Source organism: Mixophyes fleayi, chromosome 1, assembly GCF_038048845.1.
Source record: "Mixophyes fleayi isolate aMixFle1 chromosome 1, aMixFle1.hap1, whole genome shotgun sequence".
Lineage (NCBI taxonomy): Eukaryota > Metazoa > Chordata > Amphibia > Anura > Limnodynastidae > Mixophyes > Mixophyes fleayi.
Genome location: NC_134402.1, coordinates 215,647,936 through 215,669,556, shown reverse-complemented (window position 1 = coordinate 215,669,556; position 21,621 = coordinate 215,647,936). Strand labels below are relative to the sequence as shown.

The 21,621-nt window shown below is 36.1% G+C and overlaps 1 protein-coding gene across 1 annotated transcript in view; it reads left to right on the top strand.

Annotated features, from left to right (window-relative positions):
• Nucleotides 1–21,621, top strand: part of RAB8A (RAB8A, member RAS oncogene family) — a 50,128-nt gene that overhangs the window by 4,434 nt on the left and 24,073 nt on the right. The window contains exons 2-5 of the mRNA XM_075205098.1: nucleotides 10,393–10,453; nucleotides 16,520–16,580; nucleotides 18,124–18,201; nucleotides 20,207–20,296. Coding sequence (XP_075061199.1) covers nucleotides 10,393–10,453; nucleotides 16,520–16,580; nucleotides 18,124–18,201; nucleotides 20,207–20,296 — 290 coding nt within the window. The remainder of the gene's footprint in view (nucleotides 1–10,392; nucleotides 10,454–16,519; nucleotides 16,581–18,123; nucleotides 18,202–20,206; nucleotides 20,297–21,621) is intronic.

Sequence of the window (21,621 nt, the reverse complement as noted above, 5' to 3'; positions counted from 1 at the left end):
TGCATGTTTTATTTCCAGCACATATATAGCTTTCTCTTACAATCTAGTAGCATATTGGAATGTTTTTTTGTTTTTTTTTTGTTTTTTGTTTTTTTATATTCATTCAACGGTTAATCCATTTTTGTGGCACACCTAGATTTGTATTGTGACAAACTGTCTTGACACACTTATTGTAAATCTCTGGATTACACTAACTTTACTTTATTTGTGAATCAACACCTCTTCTTTTGAGAGGATGGTTTATGTTGAACCTCGTCTCCAACTTCCATGTCTCTGTGACTGTTTACAATAAGGGGCAGGAAAGACAAATGATTAAAATGCAGTGCATAATCATATGGACTGCAGTTATCAAGTGCTTAAAAATATTTCTCTCCACTATACTATGTAGAGAAGATAGAAAGGGCACGTATTTTTTTTTTTTTTGATTGACAAGCTAAGTGAGGTACCACGACGAGGGAAAACATTTAATTTAATGTCTTGTGATCTCTGGTTTTGCACACCATGCTGCTGCTCCAAGTCATTCATAGGCAGCACAGTGATTATGTGTAATACTAGGGAAATCGCCTCCTGTTGCCACATCTTGTATACAAGGTAAGGAGGACTGGGGTAAAGAAAAAAAAAAATGCACACATGCAGTAAGGGTTTATTTTGTCGCTCATCCTGGGAGGCAGTAGAAGGGTTTACCCTGCACATTAAAGTAATTGGCTGCCATTGGGTGGTGGCAGGCTGTATTCTTGTACCCTGCAGTCATGTAAAAAGGAAAGTCCACCCTCTTTTAAATCTGTGTTTTAAAATATCTGGGCATAAATAACAGGTATCTATAACTAAAATGTGATAAATATAATCTCATGTGACAAATAATACATGACATATTATTCAACATCCCAGTAGCTTGTAGAACTACCTTATGCAGCAATAACATAACAAAATGTTTTCTGATTGGGTTTGTCTCTTGCACTGTATTTAAGGAATTTCGGGCGCTCCTCCTTATAACACTGCTTAAGTTCATTGGTGCTTGAGGGCATTCATTTATGCATAGCTCTCTTAAGGCTCCGTGGGGATAAGGTCTGCAAATTGGGTGAAGAAAAGCTGTTGAGAATTTCCATTTGGCTTTAGATTTGCTGGTGTGCTTAGAATCATTGTCTTGTTGTCTGATCCAAATTCAGTCAAGTTTCTGTTGCAGAAGGCAACAATGCCCTCACTTTTTCCCTCTAGAATACTCTGCTTTAAAGAGGAATTCCTGGTGGACTCTGATTGTGAGACATTGTGTGGCTGCATATCAGCCCCAAGTCATCACCCCTCCACCACCATGCTTGACTGTTGATATGAAGTTATTGTAATAATTCACTGCTTGGTTTGCACCAAACATAGTGTTGTGCATTAAGACTAAACAACTTGTCTTAGGTCTTCACTGTCCAGAGGACATTGCTTTAGAAGTTTTGTGTTTAATTCAACTGCAAACCTAGCAATGTGTTTTGGAGAGTTTGTGTTTTCTTTTTTTTTCTTTTGAGAGGAAGAATGAATGGGCTTTCTCCTGGCTACTTATCCATGAAAGAAGTACTCATTCAGTCTTTTTCTGATCAGTCATAACGTATACATTTCTAATGGAGATTTCAATCGGTTTCATGTCATATGGTCTGATCTTTGAGTGAATTTGTTTGGACACAACTGGCTTCTATGTTTTTCGTTTGTAAGTAACTTTTCCAACTGTAGAATGATGGGCCGTTCTAAACTGATGAGCAGCAACAATTGCTTCACTGAGATCATTGCATATGACAGATGTTAAAGTAAAATCTCTTATAGTTATTTTTCACATAATAAGTTTACAACTTTAGGACTTAAGCACTAGAGGATTGTTAAGTATCCTGATATGTTAAAACACAGATGTAAAAGGGGGTACTTTATTTTTCTCCTGCTATATGTATTTATAATCATGGGAATAATGTCTTACGGTTATGTAACAATTTTTTTTCCATTGAGTAGAAAAGCAGGCAAAATAGCTTTCCAAAGTTACGTCTATGTGGTATCCCAGAATATCTGAGTTGATCAAAGCACAGGGATATCAAATATGTGTACTTTATTCAAAGTCTCTGGCATTTATTGAAATAGAGAAAAAGGTGTGTTTTACATAAAAATTGTCGCTCTCCTGCAAACATTTGGTTTCTGCTTGTTCCCAGGAGAAGATAACGTAATCTCTTAGTCTGAGCCAGTCAGTCACCAAGCTATTTGGTGGCCATGTGATGGCAGACAAAGAGAGGGTTGGGTTTTATGCTTTGTAAAGTTCTAAAGTCTGTATTCTCAATAAATGTTGTGTGACTGTGGTTGCCATGGTAATTGCACAACACTTGGGAAAACTAACTCATTAATAGCAATTTAAATCAAAACCCTAAGGAAAAATTAGCAAATGTATGTTTCTTGTTAGGGCAACCTAAGTTTTCAAGAAACAACTCTTTTTGGAGGGTATTGTACTTTTACACAGGGTCTAACAGTGACTAAAATAGCTGTTGCTATTAGATTCATGTTAGCATGAATCTGTTAATACTGACTTGCAAGAAATTGCCTTTCTGTTGAAGGTCCTTGGTGATGTCATAACTGAGACTTCACTTTAAAAGGCAGAACAGCAGCAGGCAGGGTTTCTACATTTTATAAATGATATTCAGATTTGGAAGAGGTTTGTAGTGCTCAGAGTATAACAATCTGAACAAAACTGTTCTCCAGTCCTAGACTTTCATTGATTGCAGAGGTCCGCTGATAGCAACGCTTGAGCTGCTGTTGTTCTAAGGAACGGTCACAGGGCACTATATGGCGATGTAACATTGGGGATATGAGGTGCGAGGAGAAATCTGCAGTGTTGTGGTACCGTATTATCCGGAAATGTGTGCAGCCACAATGTTCGACGGAAAATCTTGCCTATTTGAATTTCCCCTTAAATGTAAATTTGCAGAGTTGAATTGCAATTGAATTGACTTTTACCAGAAATAAATTGCAGGGCAAATATAAATATATATATATATATAAACAATTACAATAGATAGTACAGCGCGTAACTCTGAAAAGATAAACAAGTTCCAATTCAAATATTGTCCTTTGGAAGAAATGGATATCCTATGTTCAGGAGGCTGCCAAAGTTCCCACAAAGCCAGTTGGTGGCCTGGAATAATCTAAAACAAAATAAGTAGGAAGGGGCGCCACATAGTATAATACTGTATTCAACAATACAGATAGGTGTACCGAAAGCCAGAATTTAAATCACCAAGTGGGCATAGACACTCAGGTATTAGAAGTGATTCAGTAAAGATAAAAAACACACAAAGGAGGAGGTATTTCCAAAACCACCAACACCATACCAATATGCGTACCAGATAAAAGAACTTTAAAGCTTATCTGTAGGTATAGTTGGTCCCTCCATAGAGTAGCTTTGATTCTCCTTCAAATTGGTGGAGTGTTATTCTTAACACTTACAGGAGCATGAACAGACACTTCATATATCCTCAGTGGTAGCCACGTTTATGTAGAGGAAAAAAAAGGGGGAAGACTCCCATAGTGTAATACCATATGGTTACACATTTATTGCAGAGTAAAATACAGGTGTACACTTACATTAAAAAATTAAGATATATGCTTATCTGGGTATCTTTGAGCTGGAACAGGACAGCAGGATTCAGTAACTATCACGTTACCACATTACCAAAGATCCAGATCACTGAGTCCTTAAGAAATAATCCTCAGCCAAGTTCAGCACGGAATGCACTGCCACGCTATTAGGTATAAGTCAGCAGGCTCTTAGAATTAAACCTCATGCACTGCCACGCTATTAGGTATAAGTCAGCAGGCTCTTAGAATTAAACCTCAACGCGTTTCGTCTCATTTAGGCGGAGACTTCATCAGGAGGAATCATACTATGTGACTCTCTAAGTCACAGGTATAAATAGTGTGTATCGCGCCATCTTGCGCATGCGCACAAGTGGCGTTGTCTGGCGTTATACGTGAGAACGTCCACCAGGCGTCAGATGTCAGTTTTTTCTTTTCTCTCAACCAACTTTGTTCAAGACTTTTTCACAGGACAAAAAACAAGCTTTGGATATTAAACAGCAGTTCAGTTTGTCAGAAAGTGCTAGCGTGCAAACATAATAACCAATTTGATATATACAAAAGAATAATCTAGTCAGGGTACAGGTTTGTAATATGTATACATAAGGACATTGCTTGGGAAAACCTGAACCAAGATTTCTTCAGTATTATATTTATACATATATATCTATGGAATACAATTATCATATTCAATAAAACCACTACTGGAATTATTATATATATATCATGACATTGTCAACCCAGAGTTCTATTAGAAATATATAAAAAATATATAAAAAATATATATCAAACAATAATAATAATAATTATGAAAAATAAAAAATAATAATAATAAAACATTAAACCAATACCTAATAAAATATTATAAAACCAAAAAACTCAATTTACATAGTACAGAGATATAGAGCCTAACAATAAGATTTCATAATATGTATATTGAGAAGTTGTAGTAGTACGCATATTGACATAAACACTCAAGGTAAAGCATCATAATAACTATAGGACTACCTAACTATAAAAAAGGGGCTATTTCGTAATTGTCGTTAAACCCCTGTGGCACTAGTGTGCCCAGTGTGTAGATCCAAAACATCTCTCTCTGGGAGAGAAGTTTTTGAAGGTCACCACCTCTATCACCTAGTTCAACATGTTCTATGGCCATAAATTTTAAGTATTGAGGGTCTGAATTATGGACCTCTTTGAAATGTTTTGAGACTGAATGACTAATTACCTGTTTTTTTATATTTCTCACATGTTCCTGAATTCGGATTTTTAACTGTCTTTTGGTTTTACCGACATATTTATACCCACAAGGGCACTCTAATAGATAAATGACAGATGTAGTTAAGCAATTCATTAGTTTTTTAACTGTAAAATTCCTACTATTATTATAGCTAGAAAATTTTTTATTCATAGGGGCTGTATATTTACAGATGTTGCACTGATTACATCTTACGCTCCCTTTAATATCCAAGAAGGTAGAAGAATTCTTAGTAGGATTAATACATTTCAGATGGCTTGGAGCTAATATATCTTTTAGGTTGAGATTTTTCTTAAAGATAATTTTTGGTGATTCGGGAAGGATATCATGTAGAATAGGGTCTTTTTTTAAAATATTCCAATGCTTAGATAGAACTGATTTAATTTTGTTCTCCCCACTACAAAAGGTAGTAACAAACGAAACCTCTTCATTTTTACTATCGGTTTTGCTTTTGTTATTATTTTTGTTAGGATATGATATCAATTCTTGCCTATTCAGATGTTCTGTTTTCTCAATCGCATTATCTAATAATACTTGGGGATAACCTCTCCTACGGAATCTTTCTGAGTAGATATTAAGCTGTTCCTTACAATGAGTTGCATCGCTGCAGTTCCTCTTTATACGATAAAATTGGGAGTACGGAATATTAGTTTTCCATTTTTTAGCGTGGGAACTATTGAAGTGCAAGTAACTGTTGGTATCAACGGGTTTAATGAAATTCTTAGTGATAACTCTTCCACTTTGTGCTATAAGGATCAGATCTAAATATTCTACATTTAAAGAAACAAAAGTATGGTGGGATGTTAATACCCTAGAAAACTATATTAAAGCTGATCGCATACCTAGAGGGTTGAGAATTAACAAATCCCCCACTTTTACTACTGATGATTCCCAATTTAATAAGGAATGGGATGCAATTTTGCATGAGTGTTCTAAAAAACTTATTAAATTGATTATATGTGAAAAAAAGAAATTTCTACACAATCTAGAAATCGAAATTACTGATAAAGAGAAAGTTCTAGAAACTCAAAAGGAGAAACCCTTTTTTTCTGAAAATGAAGTAGTACTTAGCAAGAAATTAGAACGAATTGAAACAGATGTTATCAAAATTAAACAAAGGAAGTTCCTAAGAGATAAGAACGATTATGAGAACAATAGAATAAAAAATTGGAATAGATCTCAGAAAGATATACCAAGTAAATATCAATACCAGGATAAAACAAGTTGGAACACTGTTCCGTATAAAAAACCTAAAACGTTCCAAACTCCAAATTATGAGACAAGAAGATATCCCAAACCCAGAGATATTACTAATACAAATAGGTTCGCTACACTAGAAGGTGTTGATAGTGACAATGACGGTTTTTTATCTCCAGATCTGACCCCAAGGGACAGATGGAAACGCCCCCTCAGAGAAAATGTACAACTTGCATCCCCTTTAAAACGCAGATACACCGAAGGAGAGGCAAACGGGGAGGCCTCAAGACCACAAAAGAGGAGATACATGTAACGAATCATGATAGCCTCAAAAGAGAAGGAATTTTTAACCTGTCTAATCATGTACTGAATAAATCAGAGATATCTGTACTTAGTAAAGGTTTGTCTTTTGCCCCTATAAAAAAACCCAATAAATTTCAGATCTACATTGATATAAATAAATTTGTTAGAAAACTAACCCTTAAAAGGCATTTCGCTAAAAAAGAACAAGCGGTTCTAACAAACTATGACACTCAATCCAAATCTGGTCTTAAACCACCGTCTAAATATTTCCCACTTGAGTCTAAAAGTAGACATATTGAAATTTTCCAAGAACTAATTACCTCAGATTTGTGTGATACAGAGGATAACTCTAATACCCACAGGAATCTCAGTTTTCATGAAAACAAAGCCTTGAAAGACCTCCAGAATAATGCTGATGTCATAATTAAGCAAGCAGATAAGGGAGGTGGCATTGTTATACAGAACCGTTCTGATTACATTACTGAGGCTATGAGACTATTGAATGATAAAGTTTCATATATTCACTTAACAAAAGATCCTACTCATGATTATGTAAATTCTCTAAGAGAATTACTCACTAGAGCACTGTATGACGAAATAATTATCAAAGATGAATTCCAATTTCTAATGGTTAGCAATCCCATTATACCAATATTTTATTATATGCCAAAAATTCATAAGAGCCTAGTTAATCCACCAGGAAGACCTATCATAGCGGGTATTGACTCCCTGACCTCAAAAATCTCTAAATATGTAGATATATTTTTAAATAAATATGTTATAGAATTAAAGTCGTATATAAAAGACACCACACATGTACTAAAAATCTTTGAAAACTTTAAATGGAATAGAGACTTTCTTTGGGTAACGATTGATGTACAGTCCTTATATACTTCTATTGAACACAAGAAAGGCATTGAAACAGCTAAAAAGAATTTAGATTCAGATGATTCGCTATCCAGCATGCACAAGATGTTCATATGTAACCTGATTGATTTTATTCTAACTCATAATTATTTTAAATTTCTCGATGAGTTTTATTTACAATTGTGCGGAACCGCAATGGGCACAAATTTTGCGCCGGGTTTTGCAAATTTATTTATGGGTGTATGGGAAGACCAATATATCTACAGTCCTAATGCTTTTTCGGATAACATTGTCCTATTTAAAAGATATATTGACGATATTATAATTGTTTGGCAAGGGGACATTGAATCTCTGAATGACTTTATGCAATATATTGGAGAAAATAACTATAATTTGAAATTTACAATGAAATGTGATTCTATAAGTGTAGAATATTTAGATCTGATCCTTATAGCACAAAGTGGAAGAGTTATCACTAAGAATTTCATTAAACCCGTTGATACCAACAGTTACTTGCACTTCAATAGTTCCCACGCTAAAAAATGGAAAACTAATATTCCGTACTCCCAATTTTATCGTATAAAGAGGAACTGCAGCGATGCAACTCATTGTAAGGAACAGCTTAATATCTACTCAGAAAGATTCCGTAGGAGAGGTTATCCCCAAGTATTATTAGATAATGCGATTGAGAAAACAGAACATCTGAATAGGCAAGAATTGATATCATATCCTAACAAAAATAATAACAAAAGCAAAACCGATAGTAAAAATGAAGAGGTTTCGTTTGTTACTACCTTTTGTAGTGGGGAGAACAAAATTAAATCAGTTCTATCTAAGCATTGGAATATTTTAAAAAAAGACCCTATTCTACATGATATCCTTCCCGAATCACCAAAAATTATCTTTAAGAAAAATCTCAACCTAAAAGATATATTAGCTCCAAGCCATCTGAAATGTATTAATCCTACTAAGAATTCTTCTACCTTCTTGGATATTAAAGGGAGCGTAAGATGTAATCAGTGCAACATCTGTAAATATACAGCCCCTATGAATAAAAAATTTTCTAGCTATAATAATAGTAGGAATTTTACAGTTAAAAAACTAATGAATTGCTTAACTACATCTGTCATTTATCTATTAGAGTGCCCTTGTGGGTATAAATATGTCGGTAAAACCAAAAGACAGTTAAAAATCCGAATTCAGGAACATGTGAGAAATATAAAAAAACAGGTAATTAGTCATTCAGTCTCAAAACATTTCAAAGAGGTCCATAATTCAGACCCTCAATACTTAAAATTTATGGCCATAGAACATGTTGAACTAGGTGATAGAGGTGGTGACCTTCAAAAACTTCTCTCCCAGAGAGAGATGTTTTGGATCTACACACTGGGCACACTAGTGCCACAGGGGTTTAACGACAATTACGAAATAGCCCCTTTTTTATAGTTAGGTAGTCCTATAGTTATTATGATGCTTTACCTTGAGTGTTTATGTCAATATGCGTACTACTACAACTTCTCAATATACATATTATGAAATCTTATTGTTAGGCTCTATATCTCTGTACTATGTAAATTGAGTTTTTTGGTTTTATAATATTTTATTAGGTATTGGTTTAATGTTTTATTATTATTATTTTTTATTTTTCATAATTATTATTATTATTGTTTGATATATATTTTTTATATATTTTTTATATATTTCTAATAGAACTCTGGGTTGACAATGTCATGATATATATATAATAATTCCAGTAGTGGTTTTATTGAATATGATAATTGTATTCCATAGATATATATGTATAAATATAATACTGAAGAAATCTTGGTTCAGGTTTTCCCAAGCAATGTCCTTATGTATACATATTACAAACCTGTACCCTGACTAGATTATTCTTTTGTATATATCAAATTGGTTATTATGTTTGCACGCTAGCACTTTCTGACAAACTGAACTGCTGTTTAATATCCAAAGCTTGTTTTTTGTCCTGTGAAAAAGTCTTGAACAAAGTTGGTTGAGAGAAAAGAAAAAACTGACATCTGACGCCTGGTGGACGTTCTCACGTATAACGCCAGACAACGCCACTTGTGCGCATGCGCAAGATGGCGCGATACACACTATTTATACCTGTGACTTAGAGAGTCACATAGTATGATTCCTCCTGATGAAGTCTCCGCCTAAATGAGACGAAACGCGTTGAGGTTTAATTCTAAGAGCCTGCTGACTTATACCTAATAGCGTGGCAGTGCATGAGGTTTAATTCTAAGAGCCTGCTGACTTATACCTAATAGCGTGGCAGTGCATTCCGTGCTGAACTTGGCTGAGGATTATTTCTTAAGGACTCAGTGATCTGGATCTTTGGTAATGTGGTAACGTGATAGTTACTGAATCCTGCTGTCCTGTTCCAGCTCAAAGATACCCAGATAAGCATATATCTTAATTTTTTAATGTAAGTGTACACCTGTATTTTACTCTGCAATAAATGTGTAACCATATGGTATTACACTATGGGAGTCTTCCCCCTTTTTTTTCCTCTACATAAACGTGGCTACCACTGAGGATATATGAAGTGTCTGTTCATGCTCCTGTAAGTGTTAAGAATAACACTCCACCAATTTGAAGGAGAATCAAAGCTACTCTATGGAGGGACCAACTATACCTACAGATAAGCTTTAAAGTTCTTTTATCTGGTACGCATATTGGTATGGTGTTGGTGGTTTTGGAAATACCTCCTCCTTTGTGTGTTTTTTATCTTTACTGAATCACTTCTAATACCTGAGTGTCTATGCCCACTTGGTGATTTAAATTCTGGCTTTCGGTACACCTATCTGTATTGTTGAATACAGTATTATACTATGTGGCGCCCCTTCCTACTTATTTTGTTATATATATATATATATATATATATATATATATATATATATATATATATATATATATATATATATATATATATATATATGTGTGTGTGTGTTAAATACACATACACTCAGTTTCCAGTTTTAGATACACATGCTCGTTAATGCAAATATGTAATCTGCCAATGATGTGGCCGCAACTAGGTGCATAAAAGCATGCATTGATTCTGGTCCAAGTCAAAACCTTTCAACATTTCATTAAGTGTGTTAAAATGTTGTAGGTCTATTATTAATATTACCATTGTGTTTTTTGTTTAGGTATTGACTTTAAAATCAGAACTATAGAATTAGATGGCAAGAGAATTAAGCTACAGATATGGTAAGTAATTATCTCAGTTTCTCTATCTTTTTTTGTTTCGTTTGTCGTCCCTACATAAAAAATGATAGCATGTTTAAAACATGTTAAAATTTGTCTAGTTTACTGTGTGCTGAAAACATAAAATAACTATTTTGTTGTTGCTGTGTTCATATTTATTTTTAAATTACTGATTTGTCATGTATTTCTACCTGGTAAAATCCTTTCTAAATAAAATATGTAGCCGGTGGATGCTTCATAAGTAGGGAGGTGACAACAGGTTTTTTTTGTTTCTGTTGATTCATAATATACAATGAATCATAAAATTCACTATGTAGAATACAGGTTTGCTTTTGTGTCAGTACATTCTGCTTACAGGATTCAGTTTAGTCAGGCACTAAAAGTGTAAGTGAACTAATTGTTAATGTATTTGTAATGTACTTATGTTAGAAAATATGTACCGTTTCTAAGTAGTATAATTACTCTAGCAGAAAATATATATTGATGGCGTTTCTTGGTTTAAAGGCAAATTTCACTTGTTTGTTTTTTGTAAAATTAGCAAATCAAGAATATTATTTTGCTAATATAAAAATATAAACCATATTCTATCTAAAATTGTTTTCTATATGCACTGTCAAAGTCCAAATGGCACTTATTTCTGCCATCAGAGGACTTGCAGCAGTCAGTCCCCTTTAAAATCCCAGCATTATCGGGTTTTAACTGTGTAGCACTAATGTGTATATGTTTTTCATGCTCCTCTGTTGACATCTGGTGACGGCAAGATATTGAAATCGGTTATAGAGAAGAGCCCTGAGGGTATATTATGCAAATTTTACCACCCCACACCTTAAAGGATTATGAGGAAATTTAAAATTAAATCCAACATTTCAGCTAACCTAGCTTCATGAATTATAAACAGAGTATTACTGTTTAGACCGCAGTACATTTGCACGTGGTGTGCATCTAATCTACAATGGAATTTGACTTCACAAGTCCTTCACACAACTTGCTATGTTCAGTCTGTGTTGTATATAACCATATTTCTATCTACAAGAGTGCCTTGATTGTGTTTGTCCTTTTTTTTTTTTTTAGTTTAAAAAAAAATCTAATTTAATGTAGGTTAATCACAAAGCAATAAATAATATGTTGGGCAACGCTTATCTTAAATGGAATGTATTATTAGGTTCTATGAAAGGATATTTTCACTCTATTAAAAACTGCATTAATTAAATGTGACCTGAGATTATTATCGGTTTGAGATTAAGTTTGTAGCTAATCTGCTAATCATTCAGTGGGCATGGATAACAAAATGCTTGAAACGTGTTCTGCGAAATGGATGAACGACCTTAGATTTTGTCTGTACTGAAAGATGACACTAAGCTCATACACAGAGTGATTTTGGTCAGAAGTAACCAAATTGGTGAGTTATATCTGTCCTTGTGTGCTAAGTTTATTTTGGTTTTTAGTGCAATAGTTCTGATCTAAAGTTCTGAAAATGGACAATGATTAATGTATGTAATGTTTTCCAAAGTGTTTTTATTTTTTGATGTGTTTATTTCTTTAGTAATGGAAACATTTTTTTAGACACTCTGGTATTCTCCTCCCAAACCTAAATTTATATCCAACTACCAGATTTTAAATTGAAAACATACACTTACAGTATTATTGAATTGAACATGGAGCGGTTCTCAAAATGCGCTTGTTGCCGCAGGAAATCAATGGTGGCCACACATGAAAGGAGCAATGCACACAGTGAAAAGTAAAAAAATATGGCACTCTGTGCATTGTACAGTTTTTTTTTTGTTTTTTTAAGCCAAAATTCTTTTCTAAACTTGGACCATGCCCCATTTTTACCACATCTACGATAACTGCTACATTTGACCTCGCTGTTCGATACATATAGTTAAGTGTAAATGATGCTACATAGCAATTGCCTTCATAACATATAAAATAAAGGCTTTTGTACATGTTGGGAAGTTGGATGTAAGTGTCTGAGGGGTGTGTCTGTTAAGTGGACGCATCTGCTAGTCATTCAGACCTGGCTGTATCTTCAGCTTTGAATAGGCATGTATATTATGCACTTGCAAGTTATGCTTACACTTGTGATCCACTCTGCAAAAACATGGTATGTCATTAAAAAGATGAACATTTCAACTACATAAATGCAGGAACACCTTGGCTAAATACTGCAATGTGAACTTGTAGTAGTTTCATGTTTAGTTAGATCAGGAAGTGCTGCAACTGTACTGGTCAGGTGTTTTTTTGTGGTGAATTCATAGGTTTGGTTTCCGCATTGCTTATCATATGATTTTTGCAAAGTTTTTAATAGTCTTAACTAGCCTCTAAGCTTAAAAATAAAACTGCTGCTAATAACATTTATATAGATCGTAAGCTCTATCGAGAACAACCTTTTCCCCTCCAGTCGTCTTGTCCTCTCCAACCCTTTCCACCTGTGCATCCTTATATCATGCCTCTTGCATACTCTGTGCAACACTTATTAGTTATATGCCTTAACTATTATGGCTTATGTACTGTATTATGCATTTAATCTGGCATGTTTTGAATGTCCTGAAATTTGTCTTTGAATGTTTTTTATTTATCTTTTATTTAGCATTTTGTCCTTTTCCTATTGTACGGTGCTGCAGAATTTTGTGCCCCCATTTAAGGGATATACATTCTATCTATTTCACAAAGTTATTAGAGCTAAAGATATTTGAAATAAGGCCTTACTTAATGCACATATGTCTTCCAGTCAATATGTCCATTGAGAAGAGAGGATAGTATAGTGCACAAGACTATACATATTTTTAAACACAAGAATTTCCTGCCATATATTAAGGGAAGTTTAGATGTGTTTTTGTTAAAAAAAAAAATATTTATTTTTTTGGTAGGCAACGGGTTTGTTCTTGTGTTACATTTGTCTATGTTTGTGTTTGGTTTATTTAACAACCTTTCATAAAATACTCAAGCACCATTGGATTTTTAATAGGAGTGTGCTTTTATTGCCACCAAATCAAATTAAAGGAACAAAGGAAACCAGTGTTCCATAGCGCCAGACAATGGTGGGGGCGGGAAACTTGACATACATAAAACAGGGACATAGAAGGTAGCAAAAATAAATGCCGACATGAAAACAAAGGGTGGGGCAAGCACTGGCGCATGATGCGTAAAATTCCCCTCTTTTGCAGCAAATAAATATACTTTTAAAATGGAGTTGGTCCCTCTTCTGCAGCAATTACAGCTACCACTCTTCTTGGACGGCTTTCCACAAGATGTTGGAGTGTTTGTGGGAATTTTTGCCCATTCATTCTGTAGAGCATTTATGAGGTCAGCCACTGATGTTGGACGAGAAGGCCTGGCTCGCAATCTCTGTTCCAATTCATCCCAAAAGTATTTGATGGGGTTGAGGTCAGGGTTCTGTGCCGGCCAGTCTAGTTCGGTGTGGAAGAACTTATCAAACCGTGACTGTGTAGTCCCTGCCTTGTGCACTAGGGCACTGTCATTTTGGAATAGAAAAGGGCCCTCCAAAAAACTGTTGTCACAAAGTTGAAAGCATAGCATTGTCCAAAATGACTTGGTATGCTGAAGCAATAAGATTGCCCTTCACTGGAGATAAGGGGCCTAGTCCAAACCCTGAAAAACAGCCCCATACCATTATCCCTCCTCCACCAAACTTCACAGTTAACATATTGCAGTCAGGCAGGTAATGTTTTCCTGGCATCTGTCAAAACCAGACTCTCCCATCTGACTGTCAAACAGAGAAACGTGATTTGTCACTCCACAGTCCAGTGTCTGTGTGCTTTACACCACTCCATCCAACGCTTGGCATTGGTCTTTGGTGATATGAGGCTTGCATGCAGCTGCTCGCCCATGTAACCCCATTCCATTAAGCTCCTGCCGCACAGTTTTTGTGCTTACATTAATGCCAGTGGAAGTTCAGAACTCTTCAGCTATGGAATTAGCAGGCGTTTATTTTGCTCTGTGATTTTACATAGTGTTCCGCTTCGTGGCTGAGTAGCTGTTGTTCCTAAATGCTTACACTTTCTAATAATATCACTTACAGTTGACAGTGGAATATCCAGCAGGGATGAAATTTCATGAACCGTCTTAGTGCAGAGGTGGCATCCTGTCGCAGTACCATGCTTGAAGTCCCTGAGCTCTTCAGAACGCCCCATTTTTGTATCACAAATGTTTGCAAATGCAAGCCTAGGTGCTTGATTTTTATACACCTCTGGCAATGGGTCTGATTGAAACACCTCAATTCAATAATAGGTGTGGCCAAATACTTTTGTCCATATAGTGTACTTAAAAGTACCACTGTACCTAAAAATAAATGTTTAGATGAGTGGTACAGAAGCTTTAGCAGCTAAAAAGCAATGATGTACATCAATAAAATCGGCATTATGCTGCTGTTAAATTGACACGTTTGTGCACTCATTTTAAAAGTAAAACCCTAAGACAGCTTTTTCACCTTGCCCTGTCAGCTGTTATCCTCTTTGTTTTGTACTTTTGTTTCATAGTTGTATTTGTTAAATGTCCAAATAAAGTAAACTTGTGTAACTGTCAATAGGGGTACACTGGTATAGCCCCTTGCTCTCTGACGTTAAAACGTGCTTTTACTAGTGATATTTATTTTTTTATTTTTATTTTTTTTTAGTTAAAAAACCTGTAAAAAGGTATGGCAATGGAATCTTTTGGTTGCAGTGGTAGAGCAGCAGCATCATTTGACACCTCTAATTCAGCCCGTCCCCCGTCCACCCTGCAAACCACAAGAGCATGCGCTAGTTACTACCACATGATTGTGGTATACATGGGGTGTAATTTATTCTGTCTCAGTCCAGTCCTTTTGAAGACCGTTCCTTTTTGTTTTGTTTTTTTGTGTTATCCGTTTTTATTGAGGACACAAAACGCAGCAGATGGAAGAGGGCATAACAGTGACATCTGAAACAAATGATCCAAGCCAGCTTCAATATGTATACAGTGCGAACATAAAAATCAAATAACAAGTTACAAGCATACAAACTGTTTTTATGATGGGGAAGGAAAGTTGAAAAAGAGAAGAGTGTAGACGAGTGTAAAGAAGACGGGGGAGGTAAACTCCTCAGGGTGTCCCATCCAAGCAAGTAAAAGTTGAACATCAATTGCCTAATTTTGTAAATCACCTACCACCGGAAGGTCTCAATTAGAGCATCCCCTTGGGTTCGAGTTCCTATCCACTGTCCATGAGGTTAGAAGTACTTGCTATAAATTCAAGCCAGCGGAACCATAACACTGTGTATGCAGAAAGCTTCCGGGCCGGAAATTGTGAAATCATCAATTCAGTCTAAACCCCTCCGTCACGCTTGGGGCAGTAAGAGATCACCAGTTTAATGGAATGACTGCTGTGGCGGCATTCTTTAGGTGGCGGAGCAGCATTTTTTGTTGTTGCTGTTTGTTGTTGGTTTGTTTTTTGTCTTGTTTTTTAAATATATTTATTTTTTTATATTGGGATATGGAAATATCTGTCAGGTTGCATAACCAAAAGTCTGGTCCCTCTGGGACTGGGCAACCCATAATTTCTCCTGCATAGTCTTGTATTTTACACCAAAAAGGAGCTATAGCGGGAAAGACCACCAAACGTGGGTTTGGTTTGGGATTCCCTTACATCTCCAGCAAGAACCAGAGACACCTGGGTGCACCTTGGATTATTGGGGTGGGCACCTATACCAGCGGGAGAGAACCTTGTATTGCGTCTATACCACAGAGAGGCTAGTGGTGCTAGCCAGTGTATACTGGAATACTTTGGTCCAGTATGACTCATAGATGGGCCTCCCTAATTCCTTATCCCAGGACCTCACAAAGCTGGGGAGGGAAGGGTAGAGATTAAAATTGGGCATGTTACATATACACAAAATAGTGTTTGTGGGGTCTTGAGAGACACATCATAGGTCCTCAGAGCCGGAGAGGTTCCTAGGCTGTTCTTTTTATAAATTTACATTTCTTGATATGTACATTTGTCGCTATGAAATTCAAATAAGGAGTTTCGATGGTGTTTATTAAATAACAAAAAACTTTTTTTTTTTTTTTTTTTTTTTTTTTTTTTAATTGTAGGGATACAGCTGGACAGGAAAGGTTTCGTACAATCACAACTGCATATTACAGAGGAGCAATGGTGAGTAGCAAGTACATCTTAATGTAGTGATATTTCAAAACCTGTTTATGGCCGGGTCCTGTGTGGCGATGTTAAAGATGTTAAATCTCTCTGGATTGTTTCACGTGCAGGCTGCATGAATCGACCCAGATTGGTTATAGAGACAGGAGGACAGATTACCTCCTGCTGAAACTATTCTCCATATATGTATAAAAACAGCACTGTTTTTTTTATTAAAGTTTGTTCTTCTTGTTTCATCTGACCTGATCACTGGTACCTACAACCAGTGTGAGCAAATAAGTATCACTTGCTCCAAAGACCTGCTTGGAAACTACTCTATGCTGATTCCTGTGACCTATAGATTACACCCAACTCTAATCTGTTCCTGGCTCTTCTGAGATTTGGACACAGCAATCAGTACCACCGCTCTGCCTGCTACCCAGCAGCTCTGGCCAGTGTGATAGGCCAAGGGGGATGCATCCACAGCAACCCTGATCCCTCTACCCTGATAGGATGAGGTCAGGGGTACCAGCCCATGTGCACCATTAACGGGGTACACTATCTGTGTCAGTTACCCAGAAGAAACCCGGTTGTGGATGCCAGTAAGGAGTCCAGTGGTGGCAGCATTTGTAATCCTCTCCTACTGCTGTTAGAGGGCGCATTTGGGATTCCAAAAGGGAACGGTGGCAAAGTAAGCCCAGTCGGTTCCCAACAACAACAGACAGGATGACGTAGGCGGTCCATCCTGTCACACTATTATATTTTACATTCATTTTGATTGTTAGGATGACCTCTTGGCTTCCAAATTGGACTTATCAGGGTGCCTAGAATTTTTAAATTTTGGAAATTAAGTGTCAGTTAAAAGATTAACAGACTTAAAATCTTACTCCCCTGAACAATTTTTTTTTTTTTTTGTTCCCTTTGGTTTAAAAAAAAAAAAAAAATAATGCACTCACCAACCTCTATTTTCCTTTGATAGGGTCTGTTAAGTTGCACGCCCTGTATGCTAATCTCTAATAGGCAACACTCTGTTGCTGCCCTCCACATCTGTTTATACACATAACAAGTCATGTTAAATTGGACTAGTTCTCTCTAATAAACCAGCCTGCTCCTGGGCAAAAAAAGAAGGAAAACTGACATAATTATGGCTCTATGCAGAAGGCAAAGTGTGTACTACATTAATTTTGGGTTATTCACATTGTAACTATTGCCTAATATTGAACTTTATTTGTCTAAATAAAACTTTTAATCATTCTACTGTTAATTGTGGTTATATTTTATTTTACAACCATACTGATCTAGGAGACCAGTATTATTTTTGGACGTTTATAAATATCTAAAGGAAGGTCAAGTAATCGGATTATATTAGGAGCACAAATCTTCAGTTGTGTGTTTTTTTGTTTTTTAAATCTACTGCAGAGATATTTTGGGTTTAAAATGTTTTTGTCACATGGATTTGTCAACGCACCACTTTAACTCCTCTGGTATGTTTTAATAAAAATACATGTTTGTTCATGGCATTTGGTAAGTCCATTATTAAGGTTTGTTTTTTTTGTCATTTCAGGGTATTATGTTGGTATATGATATCACCAATGAAAAATCATTTGACAATATAAAAAACTGGATACGAAATATTGAAGAGGTATGTATACCAATATTCTGTGACTGAATGGAGTCAATAGAGTAATATACTCAACCACTAAAAACATTTTAGGGAAAACCACAATATCTGTAACCACTGAATATTAAAATACCTTTTTATGTACTGTATTTGCAAAATCCCAACTAATTAATATTGTTATAAAAACATTTAACCCTTTCGATGTTGAGGCTTTGTCTAACCCCTATGCTTCTGGAACATATAGCAGTTTCCAGAAGGCAGTGCAGTAAGGGAGAGGAAGAGGGGTTTATACATCTGCCAAATTAAACATTTTTCAAACTTTTTAGAACAGAGATTGCCCAAAAAGTTTTGTTTTGTTTTCTTTGTATGTATTGGCGCTTTATTTTCTTTAGTGGGGTATGGATAAAGTACACAGTAGGCTGTGAAGTCATTGTGCTGCCCATGGCAAACTAGTGCCAGTGGTCGAAGTGGGTTGTATACAGTGGTATGCCATACTGCCAATTCCACTGCCTTCATTGTAAAACTATTAACTTCCATTCCCTTACATACTCACCTGCCTGCTGCTGATTGACCAATGAATGTTTCTTTTAACGCTTGAACTCCATCAACTGCTGAGGACGAGTAGGGCTTGCCATAAGCAGTCATGCAGTATATCTGCATGGTGAGTGTCACTCACCCTTAGCAGTGAAAAAAAGTTAACGGACTGCTAAATTACGAAGAACAGTATTTCCATAATGCAGTAGTAACACAAAAATACCCATGTGCTTAATTTCATATATTAAAAGGACGCCATGCATTTAAACAGTTGTTTAATATGTCCGTTATATTTTCCTGTTGGTCACTTCTTTAGTTTAATTTCAGTCAACTATTTCTTTTGATAGCATACATTAAAGCAGGCCTGTCCAACCTGCGGCCCTCCAGGTGTTGTGAAACTACAAGCCCCAGCATGCTTTGCCAGTAGACAACCTGTTGATAGCTGGAAGGGCATGCTGGGACTTGTGAAACTACAACATCTGGAGGGCCGCAGGTTGGACAGGCCTGCATTAAAGCACTGTCTAGCCTGAAGATGGCGTGCGTTAATAATTGAAATATATCTGAAATGTTCATTTTGAAACTGCTTGGACAGGAGCTAGGACTCAACAATCCTACAGCAGTTTGCAATGCATACCACAGTATTTACCCACATTTGTTCCTGCAGCATTATCATGTAGTTTCTCTAAAATGCTAAATTTTAAATAGTGGTTAGTGGTTCCTAGGCAAAACTAAAGCAATAGAAAAGAAAGTTTCCATTCTTATATTGCATTGGTTTGTTTTTGGTTATTTATCAGTGTTTGTTAAGCTGGGTACACACTACACGGTTTTCGTCCAATAATCGGCTCCATCAGCCGACATACGACCGCTCGTTCAAAAGTCGGGTCAGTGTGTGCAGTGACACGATGGTCGAAAGTCTGCCCAAATGGATGATTGTCGCCTCATTTGGTTGGTCGTACCGTTAATATTTTCGTTACAATCTCGTTTCTGTTGTGTAGTGTGTATAAACTTCCGACCGATCCACAACAGTGAGTACAAAATTAGTCATTGCTCATGACAACATAGCTGTAAAAAGTCGCTAACGGGACAGCTGCTCTTCCCTTTATAGTCTAAAACAAGGCTAGTGTGTATGCAGTCCAAGGACCGAGCGATAGGACCATCGATCACATGTAAAATCGATCGGCATAAAAAGTTGGTGGAAAATTCTGTAGTGTGTACCCAGCTTTACATATGGGTAATGAAACTGCCATTTAATGCAGTTAACCAATCGAGAAAAACAAACAAACAAGCTACAGCAGCCTAGAAAATACCTCCATTTATTTTTTCTGCAACAGAGTTAATTGGCAGTAGCCTGCATAAGAATATTGCCTTATACATTACATACCCCAATAGCTCACACAGACTTGTTCAAGTGTTGCAGAGATCATATTAATTGTATTTTGCCTTATACTCTGCTTGCTGTTTGGGTAATGTGTGTTGGTGTGTGATCTTGCAGCATGCATCAGCAGACGTTGAAAAAATGATTCTTGGGAACAAATGTGATGTCAATGAAAAACGACAGGTTTCTAAGGAGAAAGGGGAAAAGGTAAGAAGCAGAGTGTTGCTTTAAAAAAAAAAAACCAAAACCACTAAATACTTACACTTGTAGTACAACAAATGTTATATATTTCCTTTTTTTTTAAATGACCGTATACAACAAAATAAATGTAAGTACATAGTCAATAAAGAGTACTTGTGCCACAGAATTATAGAAAGGAGTCTGTAATTTTATTATAAAAGTCTTCGCTTTTATAAGGGATAACAAATGGGGGGAGGAAGGGAAGTAGGAAGGAAAAACATGGGTAGCAAAACAGGAAAATAATGCTGAAAACAAATAGCCTAAAAAGTTAATTAAGTTTGGACCCACTGAGAACTTGATATTAAAATGCTTTAAAATGGTAGATTGTGGAGTAGAGAAATCTCTATATATAGAATGTTTTCCATTATAACGGTGAACCAGATTTTATTAACATTTCGAGGTGGTGGTAAGGAAGCGTACCTGTATGGTTTGAGCACGTTATAGTACAATTATGGGTGTTCATGAGTTTAGAGAGCTTCACTTTTGGGGTCACCTTTTGAAGTGTCACAGTCCCTGTAATCTCCCAGTATTAATCTAGTAATAGAGTAATTTGTGGGCTGTAGACTCCCAAATAGGAAATATTATATTAGGTGTATCTAATATACTCTGTAGGTGTACCACATATTTAAATGTATAAAATAATTGAACATCCCTGATTTTGTAAGATTCGTTCCCTCTAACTTCACTTTAACTTACACCAAATTTCAGCAGCAACCCTTGCAATCCACACATGCAAAGAAATCAAACCATAGATGTCCATAAATTAAGTTCTGTGTAATAATGTGAAATGACACAGGGAAAAAGTATTGAACACATGAAGAGAGATGCAAAAAGGCCTGGAAAGACAAGACACCAGCTGAAATCTATCAGTAATTAGCAATCCTGCCAGGTGGTTCAGCCACAGCTGATGGCCTATTAAAAAGTGTCTCATTAGGAAGGTGTCGTACAAGAAACATCTAATTATAGGTAAAAGCAAAGAGATCTCTCAAGAGCTTCGCTACATTGTTGTTGCAAAACATACTGATGGCATTGGTAACAGAAGGATCTCTAAACTGCTGAATGTTCCAGTGAGCACTGTTGGGACCATAATCCGGAAGTGGAAAGAACATACTTTCACCAAAACCGGCCATGACCAGGTGCATCTCGCAAGATTTCTGACAGAGGAGTGAAAAAAATTATCAGAAGAGTTGTCCAAGAACCAAGGACCACTTGTGGAGACCTTCAAAAAGACCTGGAATTAGCAGTTATAATCGTTTCAAAGAAAACGATGAGTAATTCACTCAACTGCCATG